At 44.3% G+C, this 14098-nt stretch overlaps 1 protein-coding gene across 1 annotated transcript in view; it reads right to left on the bottom strand.

The window, feature by feature from the left end:
• Nucleotides 1-14098, bottom strand: part of pdzd7a (PDZ domain containing 7a) — a 40622-nt gene that overhangs the window by 4120 nt on the left and 22404 nt on the right. Inside the window, exons 10-14 of the mRNA XM_060924694.1 lie at nt 10764-10855; nt 10493-10584; nt 10168-10239; nt 8102-8689; nt 5787-5887 (exon numbers count right to left, since the gene is read on the bottom strand). Of these exons, the coding sequence (XP_060780677.1) occupies nt 5787-5887; nt 8102-8689; nt 10168-10239; nt 10493-10584; nt 10764-10855 (945 nt within the window). The remainder of the gene's footprint in view (nt 1-5786; nt 5888-8101; nt 8690-10167; nt 10240-10492; nt 10585-10763; nt 10856-14098) is intronic.

Consider the following 14098-nt stretch of genomic DNA (forward strand, 5'->3'; position numbering starts at 1 on the left):
TAATGATATTATGTATCACAGATGATGCGATCCCCAAATTCTTTACTATTTTATGTTGAGCAACGTTATTCTTAAATTGTTGCACTGTTTGCCCACGCAGTCTTTCACAGAGTGGTGAACCCCTCCCCATCTTTACTTCTGAGAGACTCAGCCTCTCTGGGATGCTCTTTTTATATCCAGTCCTGTTACTGACCTGTTGCCAATTAACCAAATTAGTTTATTTTTAGCATTACACAACTTTTTCAGTCTTTTGTTGCCCCATCCCAATTTTTCTGAAACGTGTTGCTGAGATCAAATTCAAAATGAGCATGTATTTTCAAAAAACAATAAAATTTCTCAGTTTCAACATTTGATATGTTGTCTTAGTACTATTTTTGATTAAATATAGAGTTTCCATCATTTGCAAATCTTCACATTCTGTTTTTATTTATGTTTTACACAGTGTCCCAACTTTCTTGGAATTGGGGTTGTACATAGTCCCAAAATGACACTGCTTCCTAGCCTCTCTTTTTGCTTCTATAATAGTATGAATTAAGGCATGATGCAGTTTTCAATTTAGGTGCATTCACCTAACTAACAACAAATCAAACAAAACAGCCTGAAATCCATTAAACCAAACACAGCATAATCTGGTTTACTTTCTTTATAGCCATTTATGGGCTACAGATTTGTTTATCCCTCAGTTTTATTTTTATTTAATTTTTACTGGACAGTAAGCCCACATTTATGGTGTAGTTTTAGAGAAGAACCTGCATTGCTATCACTGGAAAAACATTACAGATGCAGAAGGATTTATCTGGCACAGGATATACACTGTCATGGTTAAAATGTGTGGATGTGATGTATTGGCGGGATGAACGATTAAACAGGTGAACGTGGACCAAAGAAAGATCTGCACAGGGCTTATCATCATCATCATCATCATCATATTTTAATTTACCATGATCCATCTAATCTATTTTTAAGAAACAGGGGGTTCATTGGTTTAAAGCTCTCTTTGGTAGAAATATGCTACTGTAATCTACTTGTGGAAGAATCGAATAGTTGCAAATAGCAATAAATTCAATAATAATTCCATGCTGCTTCCCAAATAAAGAAATTAAAACTAAATAGTTTCTCTAATAGTGGTGTGGTGGCACAGTGGTGTAGTAGTTAGCACTGTCACCTCACAGCAAGAAGGTCCTGGGTTCGAGCCCCGTGGCCGGCGAGGGCCTTTCTGTGTTGAGTTTGCATGTTCTCCCTGTGTCCGCGTGGGTTTCCTCCGGGTGCTCCGGTTTCCCCCACAGTCCAAAGACATGCAGGTTAGGCTAACTGGTGGCTCTAAATTGACCATAGGTGTGAATGTGAATGTGAATGGTTGTCTGTGTCTATGTGTCAGCCCTGTGATGACCTGGCGACTTGTCCAGGGTGTACCCCGCCTTTCGCCCGTAGTCAGCTGGGATAGGCTCCAGCTTGCCTGTGACCCTGTAGAACAGGATAAAGCGGCTAGAGATAATGGATGGAGTTTCTCTTAAATAGTAACATCACCCAGGGATGTTTCTGAACCTTTCAGGTCCCTAGCAAAATAAAGAGGTCATGCTAAGGGAAAAAAATAACAAAGAGCTTCAGAGAGAGCTCAGAGACATTGAAAGGATCCACTTTACATTCAGATGGAACAACATTTTCTAGCAATATCTATACTATTATGGGTCCATTTGAAACTGCCCACATTCAGTTTGCACCATTTATCCAGTTTACACAGTCTGATGTGATGCCAGCAAAGCTAGATGAAAAAAAAAGGCTCTTTATACAGTCCATCTTTACATGGGCAATCACAGTAAAATACTCCTCAGAATATTTAAATATCTTTATTAAATTTATTAAATAAAACAGATACATTTTCAGTGGTCAAATACGCAATTTCAGTTCTATGCTTTTAAATGTATCCTTATACCAGCCTGACACTAAACGACTTTTCAAACAATTTCAGTGTCTCAGACAAATGTCCAATGTCGGAAAAAAAATCAGGAGAGTTTTGCTAGAGTCGTGGTGCTCCCCTGCCATCTTGATTGTTTGTGGTCAGGATAGTTGTCTTAATTCAGTCTTTTTCTTGTCTTGACATTCCGATAAAATCAACCGTGTTTAATATTATCATATGTTTTAAGTCTTGGCTCATGCAAATACTGATGTGGACATTGTCAACAACCAATATTTGCACTCTCTTCAGCACCAAACAGGAAGCAGCAAAGCAGAGACAGGAACATCTCTCAAAAGGATAGTTGCAGTCTTACAAACAGTGACCCCTGCAAGATCCCCAGTCTTTACAAAATCATAGTCTGTGACTAAAACTCTGTCTTTAGGTGTGAGAGGGTGTCAGACTTTAGTCTTTTTAAAGTCTTTTCAGAGTCTTTTCAAAGTCTTCTAGTGTATGGTTAGCATTATTCAGGTGGACATGGGGTCAGCAGGGTGGCACGGTGGTGTAGTGGTTAGCGCTGTCGCCTCACAGCAAGAAGGTCCGGGTTCAAGCCCCGTAGCCGGCGAGGGCCTTTCTGTGCGGAGTTTGCATGTTCTCCCCGTGTCTGCGTGGGTTTCCTCCGGGTGCTCTGGTTTCCCCCACAGTCCAAAGACATGCAGGTTAGGTTAACTGGTGACTCTAAATTGACCGTAGGTGTGAATGTGAGTGTGAATGGTTGTCTGTGTCTATGTGTCAGCCCTGTGATGACCTGGCGACTTGTCCAGGGTGTACCCCGCCCTTCGCCCGTAGTCAGCTGGGATAGGCTCCAGCTTGCCTGCGACCCTGTAGAACGGGATAAAGCGGCTAGAGATAATGAGATGAGATGAGATGAGATGAGATGGGCTCAGCACTCTCTGTAGTTCTCTCTCAGATGTCTGCATTCTTAACTGATATGACAAGTTTTGGCTTGCACACTATAAAGGTGTGGCAGAAGCCAGCTGAGTGTAGCCAGTACTTGCTGTATTGATAACACAGTTATCAGCTGAAGGAAAAGATCAGGATGTGTGTTAACTGTACCAAGCCATAACTTGCACTTTCATGGAGAAAGGAGTGGAATTGCAGAGTGCACGCATGATAGCAGGTCTGAAGTGGCCATGCTACACCGCTGGCCTCGAGGTGTGAAAATAGAAAGAAAGAAAGCACAACTTTATTCATCACACACTTGTGATATTTCCTCTCTGCATTTAACCCATCTGCAGCAGTGAACACACACATGCACACACACGTGAGCAATGAGCACACACACATACCCAGAGCAGTGGGCAGCCATGCTAACAGCACTCGGGGAGCAGTTGGGAGTTAGGTGCCTCGCTCAAGGGCACCTCAGCCCAAGGCCGTCCCATATTAACCTAACCGCATGTCTTTGGACTGTGGGGGAAACCGGAGCACCTGGAGGAAACCCACGCAGACACGGGGAGAACATGCAAACTCCACACAGAAAGGCCCTCGCCAGCTGCTGGGCTCAAACCCAGAACCTTCTTGCTGTGAGGCGACCGTGCTAACCACTACACCACCGTGCCACCCAAATAAGTGATATAGTGGCCATTGTCATGTGTTAAAACACACACTCATAGACATTATTTTAAACCTTTCCTACAGGCTTTATCACATACAGGAGGTGAAAAGGAATTTAAGGGAATTGAAAGACTCCAAGGTTGACACTGGATCTCTAGACTGACTGCAACATGAGTCTCTCACAGCAGAGCTAGTAAGTGCTGACACCTGATAGGCTGCCATCAAGGCAGAGGCACCCTAGTGCGTGCACACACACACACACACACACACACACACACACACACACACACACACAAGGGATTTCCAAAGGTTTGACCTAGCATTGAAGGTTGCTGTGATGGAGTTTCCAGTGACAGGTACCTTCCCATAACCTTTGGTGACCCTAAACTCTGGCCTTTGTAATACTCAGCTCACTCTGTATGGCAACACACAGCTATTATCAACAAGTAAGACTGCAGGAGAGGAGTTTTGTATCACTTCATGTCTGGCTGTCATGAAATTCATCTCCATACATATATTATTTAAAGAAGTTCTTCCCACATACTGTAAAGCTACTGACACTGGAAATGGCTTACTCAAGGGCTTGTCTAAGTGTGTAAGAGAGACGGTCAAGTATGTACTTGTATGCAAGATTTCTGTTGGTTACAGGACCTGCCAGAAGTTAGTATTTTAATGTAAGCCCAGCCATCACACTATGCCGTCCAGAATAATTGGTACATTTCATGAAAATGAGCAAAAACTATTTGTAAAAAAAAAAGTGAGATTTCAATGATATATTTCATATATCAGATATACAGGGACATTGTATAGTTTAATATTTTCATTTTGTTCTACACACAAAAGGCTTGTTAAGTAACTATTTTTCTCTACAGAAAACTAGTTTGAAAAATATCATCATGCTTACAATTAATATATTGTTATGTCTGCCCTGGACACAATAACAGCACTGAGTCACGTTTGTTAATGTCTAATAGGATCGAAGCTACTTGTAAATCTTGGTCCACTCCTCCATGCAGAACATTTTAACCATATTTATAATCTGAGATTTGTGCTCATGGGTCTCTTTCCAACTGTTTCAGGCATATAAAACTTTTTATTGCCCACATTGTGCTTTAACATATTTTTAACTGCCTGCATTTTTAATATCCTTTACCTGATTTGTGTATGAAAACAACCATCTGTCTCTTTTGTGTTAAAAGTTACTTGTTTTTTTTTCCCATGGTAATGTAATATGATAAGATTACATAAGGTAAGGAAAACTTTACTGATCATGAAGAAAAAATTTTTTGAAGTCACAATCTCCAGGCAGTTTTATTTTTTCTATTAGGGGTCATCCATCCATCCATCCATTATCTGTAGCTGCTTATCCTGTGCAGGGTCGCAGGCAAGCTGGAGCCTATCCCAGCTGACTATGGTCGAGAGGTGGGGTACACCAGGTCATCACAGGGCTGACACATAGAGACAAACAACCATTCACACTCACATTCACACCTATGGTCAATTTAGAGCCACCAATTAACCTAACCTGCATGTCTTTGGGGGAAACTGGAGCACCCGGAGGAAACCCACACAGACACGGGGAGAACATGCAAACTCCACACAGAAAGGCCCTCGCCGGCCGCTGGGCTTGAACCCAGAAACTTCTTGCTATGAGGTGACAGTGCTAACCACTACACCACCGTGCCACCTACAATGACATATAACCCCATAACCTCATATGTATACATGAGAGAAACAGGACATGACTAAAAGAATGGGTTTTTTTTTTAAATCCAATTTGTAATTCTATCATTTATTTAAAATAATCCTTAAGAATGTCAGTGATTGTAACACATATATTTTTGAGAGAAAATACTATTATTTAAAATTAAGTAGTTTTATTATTATTCTTCTTATTATTATTAGTAGTAGTAGTAGTCTATTATTTGAATAGAACATTTAAATTATTGTATGTTATGTCTATTTTATGCACACTTTCTATGAACATGAGCATACTAGTTAAGCCAAGGAACATCTAACTGTACTCTGTTTATATCTGAGTCAGAGTTCATTAGTGAACCCAACAACCAGCAGCTCTGTACTGTCATGTTTTAAACACCCAGTTTAAGAATATGAATATGTGGGGGTTCTTTTCATGGGTTTTAGTGAAAGGGTAGAAAACTGATAATGTAATGTGATACAGTGGAATAGTGTCATTAGTGCGTGTAGTGCATGTTGTATCTGCTATACGCTTCACAAGTAACTGAGAAGTGAGCAGTGAATCAAGCGGGCACAATACCTTCAGCACGCCACTGGTGGAGGCAGCTCCTCCTGGAAATATCTTCTCAATCTTCACCACTGGCTGAACCTTGGACTCAATGCCGCCTGAGATACTTATACCTGTCAGATGAGAGACATCACTATATAATATACAACTTAATCTTCAAAATGAATGACATTTACTGTTAGTCCTGTATTATCCTAACCTTGCAATAACTGCTGTTTGGAGCTTCATATGTAGATCTATCATGTTTGTATTAAAAGTGTTTGCTTCCTTAATTTCCATTTATTAAGAAAAAAACCCCCACTGTGATCAGAGCTGGAAAATCTCATCTCATCTGTAGCCGCTTTATCCTGTTCTACAGGGTCGCAGGCAAGCTGGAGCCTATCCCAGCTGACTACGGGTGAAAGGCGGGGTACACCCTGGACAAGTCGCCAGGTCATCACAGGGCTGACACATAGACACAGACAACCATTCACACTCACATTCACACCTACGGTCAATTTAGAGTCACCAGTTAACCTAACCTGCATGTCTTTGGACTGTGGGGGAAACCGGAGCACCCGGAGGAAACCCACGCGGACACGGGGAGAACATGCAAACTCCGCACAGAAAGGCCCTCGCCGGCCACGGGGCTCGAACCCGGACCTTCTTGCTGTGAGGTGACAGCGCTAACCACTACACCACCGTGCCGCCCAGAGCTGGAAAATACTTTAGTAATTGTACTTGCTACAATAACTTAAGTATTATTTTGGGGGTATTTATACTTTTCTTGTGTGTTACTAAAATTGAATACTTGTACTCTTACTTAATTACATTTCCAAGAAAAAAGTTACTTTTTACTTCTTATATGTTGATTTAGACCTCCAAAGTACTCATTAAAAATCTTAAAGGTCTCTTCTTCTCTCATCCAGCCAGTGACTGTAAGCTATACACCAATAGAATAGGTGGCCATGCATTGTATTTGCATTTTATTTATGAAATTCAATAACATCACGGTGGTGTAGTGGTTAGCGCTGTCGCCTCACAGCAAGAAGGTCCTGGGTTCGAGCCCCGGGGTCGGCGAGGGCCTTTCTGTGCGGAGTTTGCATGTTCTCCCCGTGTCCGCGTGGGTTTCCTCCGGGTGCTCCGGTTTCCCCCACAGTCCAAAGACATGCAGGTTAGGTTAACTGGTGACTCTAAATTGACCGTAGGTGTGAATGTGAGTACAGTGTAGAAGGATAAAGCGGCTAGAGATAATGAGATGAGATGAGATTCAATAACATAGAAAATGAAAACTACATTGAACCCAATCAGTTTGTCATCTGCTGCAACTATCTTAATTCCATCAGTTAAACAATTACTTTTAAATACTTGAATAGTTTGAAAAACAGTAACTTTTTAACATTTACTTGAGTATGTTGTTGGCTGGATACTTCCACTTTATTTAAGATTTTAAATACTGATTGAGATTTCCAGTTAAATATAATTTCTCAGTACTTTTTTCATCCTACGACAGTATGACTGAGCTGCTGAGAACAGAGATTTGCCTGTTGATTTCAGTGTTACTCTGTACCAGGCAGTATTTCTGTATTTAATTATAACCGATTATCTTTCACTGAAGACTTCTCATAATTAATCTATCCATTGGCTATCACTGACCCCTTTCTGACAGAGATCGATGACAGCCATCAGGTAGTGACAACATTAAATGTCTGTAAACATCTGGCAACAGCAGCCCAATCTTGAACTTTAATGTATATACACCTTTTTTCCCTCCATCATCATTGTCTTGCTCTTGGAATAACTTGTCAGTGAATGCACTAGGTTACTCACTGACCCCTACTGGTAAAGTGGAGCTGATACACCTTTCTAAACCGTGATCAAACTGTTACTGTGACATTTAGGGCGGCACAGTGGTGCAGTGCAGTGTCGCCTCACAGCAAGGAGGTTCTGGATTCGAACCTCATGGCTGACGGGGGCATTTCTGTGTGGAGTTTGCATGTTCTCCCCGTGTCTGCGTGGGTTTCTTCCCGGTGCACTAGTTTTCCCCACAGTTCAAAGACATACAGATTAGGTAAAATACCCTACCACTGGGTTTGTACAAAACAGTGCATACTTAGTGCCAATCCCAAACCCCGATAGACTGAAGGCCCAGTGTGAGATTAGCATGTGCTAAACTGGTTCTTAACCTTCTGAAAATAAAGTCATAAAGTCATTTGCCTTGTAGGGAAATTCTTCTTGTGGAGTAATAAGCTGTCTTCCACAAAACAGTTAGCTTTAATTCTCCCAAGAATGTTGTAATTCACTAAACCATGATAACCACACAACTCAGAGTGCCCATACACACTTACCCAGAGACTGTTTGCACTTAGAGATGAACACGGTGGTCAGCTCACACTCCTGCACTGATAGGCTGTCTTGGCTGTTCTCTGAGGAACCAGCATGTCCATTTGTCTGCTCCCTTTCCATCTGGTTTTGTGACATGTCTGGCCCAAATACCTGTGTTAGTGGTGTTCTACTCCTCCTGTGGGCACTCATTACTGTGTACTTAACCTCTCTTCCATTGCCAGATCTGGCCCTTGTAGCTTTGCCATGACCATTCCTGTATAGTGATCTTCCCCGTTCTGGAGTGGTATTACCATGGCTTGCCATTTGGGGCAAATCATGTTCTTGTCTTTTAGGGGAACGTCCACGCCACTCTGTGCTGTGAGGGGACTCGTCAAGCAGCTGTTTGGGGCGAGGTGGGCTTAAGGAGTGCTGGCGAATGGAGCCAGAAATGTAGCTATCCACAGGTATGTCCAACAAAGGTGTGAAGACTCGGGGAGGAGGGAGCTTGCCAGTAGGGAGGCCGGCCAATCTGAGCCGCTCCAGCTCCTGCATCAGCTGTCGATCTCGCTCCAAATCCTGCACAGCCTGCAGCTGGAAGCCTCCCCTATAGTCTGAAGCAAGAGAGAAAGAACCACACTGTAGGACTCCATTAACTGGTATGATTACAAATACACTAGTGCACACAAGGACACACAAAAGCACACATAAGTACACACAAAATACAACATCCTAGTTCTTTCATGAATATTGAGTCTCAGGATCAACCAGATAAAAACGCAGGTGTAAATGCATCCAAGACACTTCCATCCATCCATCCATCCATCCATCCATCACCTGTAGCCGCTTATCCTTGTATTACAGGGTCGCAGGCAAGCTGGAGCCTATCCCAGCTGACTATGGGCGAGAGGCGGGGTACACCCTGGACAAGTCACCAGGTTATCGCAGGGCTGACACATCCAAGACACTTGTAAAATACATTTGAATTAGATCAGTCAAACCACTTTGATAGGTCTGAGTCACGTGTTATATAATTGTAAACACAACTGTCTCTCCAATCCACAACTCTTCCCAAATCATTATGTCATAACACACATGCTTCATGACTGCTGCTGTTGGAGGCATTAAGGAGAATAAAAACATGCAAAATTATTATTTTTGATGCAGCCACCTTCTTTTACAACAGCTGGAGAAAAGGAACACCACAGGAGATTGATTAACAAGTGTTATAAGCTCGTTTGCACATTATACAATATACAGCAATCGGATTTCAGTTCTCAGGTTAACCTTAGAGGTATTTGACAAGAAGTGTAAATGCATGTGGTAAAAATAATATAATCCAGATACAAGACACATTAAATGACTAGGTGTAAACATGGTCAAATTAACACACTTAGAAACAGTGACACATTTTATTCATGCTTATTTCTGAGACTGAAATACAAACATGGATATCATCCTAAGACCCTATCAGCATCTGATGTACAGTTGTGCTTTCTCTGATCTTGTATATTGCAAAATGAGATTCATAGCATTCATGTCAAGAAATTGACGTGCAATGAACATGTAAATATGAACATATATATATTGTACATGCCTTAATCAGATTTCATGGGTCTCTGCCCGAGAGTCTGAATTACTCTACTGTGGCCATGTACAATGGACAAAAAAAGACTAGCAATAAGCTCCAGACTTGTGTAGGCAGTCTTCAAAGGGTTAAACAATGCAAGGCGCCTTACTTGTATTTCACAGCTGATTCCCATTCAAGATTCAGAGGCCTAGAGCTCAAGCACTGACTGACTGCCACTATGCACAATGTCAGCAGGTCCTCACCTCGCTCAGCTCAAGAACCCAGGGGTCAGGGGAGGCACACAATATGGCTGGGTCTAACTGTCCATTTACAGAGTCAGAGATGTGTGACTCTAGATAAACATCCTATGAATGACTTTTATGAATGGCATATTTATTACAATAGAATTACCTCCACAGACCTCATATCGACAGGGTGAGGGGATAAAGCAAAAGTATATGTGTGTGTGTGTGGGGGGGTAGCAATAGGATATGTCCTCGGCATTTATAAAAGAAGCATTACCTGGGATGGGTGTTATGAGTTGGCGGCGTGGCGCGCCACCATGCCAAGCAGAACGTAGAATCGGGGAGCGCACTGAGGACACATAACACATGCAACATGTATATTCTAAACACACACAGACTCCTCACAGCCCAGATAGAGTCTATCATCACACTTTGTTATTATTAATTTAGTAAACTATTGTAGCACTTATTCAATTTATATCTTTAAAGCTGCAATTTATTTTAAATGGTCACTTTAAATGGTACACTATTTTAGACAGTAATTGTATCTTACCTAGAAGATATAAACGTTCTTACAACTAAAACAAATTCTACTGTCTTACCAGAGCGGCTCTTTAAAATGTCATAGGCCTCCAGTTCAAAAGGCATTACCATGCTGTCAAACCGACCCAAGTCTGTTGGGGGGATGATCATTCTAGACACATGAAATTTAAAAATGTGAATAAAATGAACATATGAATTTTAAAATATGAACTCACTGTGCTGTAAAAATGCCATATCAACCAGATAACATGAAAGTTTTATATGCCATCTCTCAAAAATTGGAATGAGATCAGGAGACTGAAATTGGTATGCACACTGTCCCATCCTAACCTGATCTCCCTCAGCAACAGCAACTTTTCAGGTCTGTCGAGGATAGCCAGCAGGGGGCGTACCAAGTCTTCCACCACCCGCTCAGCCAAAAACTACAGCACACAGAGTAAGAAATGGCCTATTTAACTTAGTAGCGTAACTCAGGTGATTATAGACATCTAAATACAATTGCAGAATGCATTCTCTCATACTTTGAGAGACCCTTAGATGTCTGAGTTTGATATGTTATAAATGCTCAGCTTTGAAGAAATATGGCTTTAAAGAGAGATAGCTTAGGGTCTTGAATTTGTCTAAGATGAGTTTGAAGTGCTGAAGTGCTTGCAAGTTTCAGTAGCTAATACAAATTTTTACATGACAGGGGAGCTAGCCTGGTGCACAACCCCGAACCTGGGGAAAAGGTTGGCTGATCTTCGTCAGATCTCTACCTGTCGACCAATCCAGCAAGGTTGGACCTACCAGGGACTGAAGTCCCAACCGGCATAGCTCTAAGGGTCATGGAGACACGCAAATCCCACCACCACTATAAGGTGCCAGCCAAGGTGAGGCTTATTTAAAGCCTTCTATTCCAACACTGTTAGTGGTGTACACATCAGGGACGAGCTAACCGAATGATTCGAAGTTAAGTCAGGCACAGGACAAGGCGACATACAGGCCCCTCCGCTCTTCAACACTGTCCTCAACTGGGTTCTGGAGTGTGCCCTGTCTGAGAGAACCTTCTCGCATGGATTTCTGCTCCAGAATTGCCACAGCTCTCAACACCTGGCAGTATACATCAGCGATCTCGACTATGCAGATGACATTGCTGTCCTTGACAGCAGTATAGATGCGCTTCAAGAAACAACATCCAGCATCTCTGACATTGGTAAAGAAGCTGGCCTAAAGATCAATGCCAAAAAGACCAACTGCATGCTGATAGGCAAATTCCACAATCAACATCCCTTTCAGCAGGACGAAGTCTTTGACCTCACAGCAGGTGAACCATTTCAGATACCTTGGCTCTATTATCTCCAGTGATGGCTTCCTTGACAAGGTAATCAATGTTAGGATCGGCAAAGCATCGGGCGCATTCAACTCTCTAAATAACATCTGGAGAAACTGCAGAATTACCCTTACCACAAAGGTAAAGATCCTTGAGATTGGTGTGCTCTCGCTGCTGTTGTACGGCTCCCCCACTTGCGCTCTGAAAAACCAGCATGTACGTCGCCTTGAAAACTTCCAGCATTCCTGTTTGCAGAGAATCCTTAAAGTATGCTGGCAAGATCACGTCACTAATAGGGAACTTCATGCTCGGACTGCCTGTTGTAAGCTTGGTACGCTTATCCAGGTGAACAGATTGTACTACTTCAGGCACATTGCTCGGATGGAGACTGCCCGACTCCCTAAATATCTACTGGGTTGGACTCCCTCCCATGGTCACCGCAGCGTTGGCTGCCCATGTCTTAGCATTCTGCAAACTATTGCTGCTGACGTCAGGCAACCGTTCGGTGACTGCTGCGACGTCTCCACAGCCATTCATGCTGCTATGGACAGGAGTTCTTGGAGACGCCTCCTAAGTTCATTAAAACTAGATTGCGAGCAGGCAGACTAAACGTGAAGACCTTACCAAGTACAAGTACAAGTGTTGAAGTGCTGGACAAGAGAGTTTTGTAGGTCTGTGTGGCAGCGGGGGCGTGGCCAAGCAGCAGTCTGTGAATGGAGGGCAGGGTCAGGGAAGGTAAGTGGCTAGGTCATTACACCTGATGTCAATTTGTGTGTGTGTCTGTGTGTGTGTGTGTTTGTTGCAGGGATGGAGTATAAAGGGAGGGGGAGAGAAGAGGAAGTCGCTCCCCGATCATAACACATGTGTGCATGTGTGCGTGAGTGAGTGAGTGAATGAATGAATGAATGAATGAATGAGTGAAAGAAAGAAAGAAAGAAAGAAAGAAAGAAAGAAAGAAAGAAAGAAAGAAAGAAAGAAAGAAAGAAAGAAAGAAAGAAAGCTGAAAAGCCGAATAAAGTGCGTGTGTGTAAACACAAATTCTCGCCTGCCGTGCTTCTGTGATCCACCCACATTGGGGATTACTACAGTGGTGCCGAAACCCGGGACGCACAGAAGAGAACCACCCCATGGAGTCCTCCCCGTTCAAAGAGCTCATCCTTGCCCTCGCTACCGCCCAGTAGAACCAGCATCAAGAGCTGATCACCCTCCGGAAGGAGCAGCAGCAGCGCTTCGAAGCCTTGATGCTGGCCCAGCAGGAAGATCGCCAGGCGTTCCGGCACCGGCTCACGTCAGCAGGGCCACCGGACACCGCTGCCACCACCCTCACGAAGATGGGACCGCAGGATGATCCGGAAGCATTCCTCGCTCTCTTTGAGCAAGCAGCCGAGGCATGGGGGTGGCCGCTGGAGCAGCGCGCCTCCTCCCGCTCCTGACTGGTGAGGCGCAGCTCGCAGTGCAGCAGCTCCCTGCTGACAGCCAGCTGGTCTATACAGACCTGAGGAAAGCCATCCTGCAGTGGCTCAGCTGCTCCCCGGAGCAACACCGTCAGCGCTTCCGGACGCTGACACTGGAGGAGGTCGGCCGGCCGTTTGCATTCGGCCAGCAACTCCGGGATGCCTGCCGGCGGTGGCTGAGGGCGGAAGACTGCGACACCGAGGAGATCATCGATCTGGTGGCACTGGAGCAGTTCATCTCTCAACTTCCGGAAGGAACGGCGGAATGGGTCCAGTGTCACCGCCCGGCATCGCTGGAACGAGCCATCGAGCTGGCGGAGGACCATCTGGAGGCGGCTCCAACAGCAGGCAGACGAGGCGTCTCCCCTAGATTCTCTTCTCTCTCTTCCCCCCCGTCTCTTGTCCCCCTCCCCACCCTGTTCCCCTGCCACGGAGGCAGCAGCTGGCTCCTCCCCAGCCGGCCCGTCGCACCCGTGGTGTCCTCCCATCTCCCTCTTCTGTGTCTGTGTTGTCTCCCCCTCAGGTGAGTGACACCCATAACACCAGTGCAGAGGGAAAGCCTGGGCCGGTGTGCTGGCGCAGCGGGAAATCGGAGCGTCTCCCGAGTCAGAGCCCCGCAAGGGAGGTGGGGGCTGTCATCCAGATCCCCGACGCGCCAGAAACCGCCCCCGATCGGGCCGGAATGTATCGTGTACCGGTGAGTATTCAAGGGGATACATATCACGCTTTGGTGGATTCCGGTTGCAATCAGACCTCAATTCACCAACGCCTGGTGCAAGGTGAGGCATTGGGGGGAGCACAAGTGGTGAAGGTGTTGTGTGTGCATGGGGATGTTCACCATTACCCTCTAGTGTCGGTCCAGGTTCTATTCCGGGGTCAAACGCATAAAATGAAGGCGGCGG

This window comes from Neoarius graeffei, chromosome 7 (genome assembly GCF_027579695.1).
Source record: "Neoarius graeffei isolate fNeoGra1 chromosome 7, fNeoGra1.pri, whole genome shotgun sequence".
In the NCBI taxonomy this organism is placed as follows: domain Eukaryota; kingdom Metazoa; phylum Chordata; class Actinopteri; order Siluriformes; family Ariidae; genus Neoarius; species Neoarius graeffei.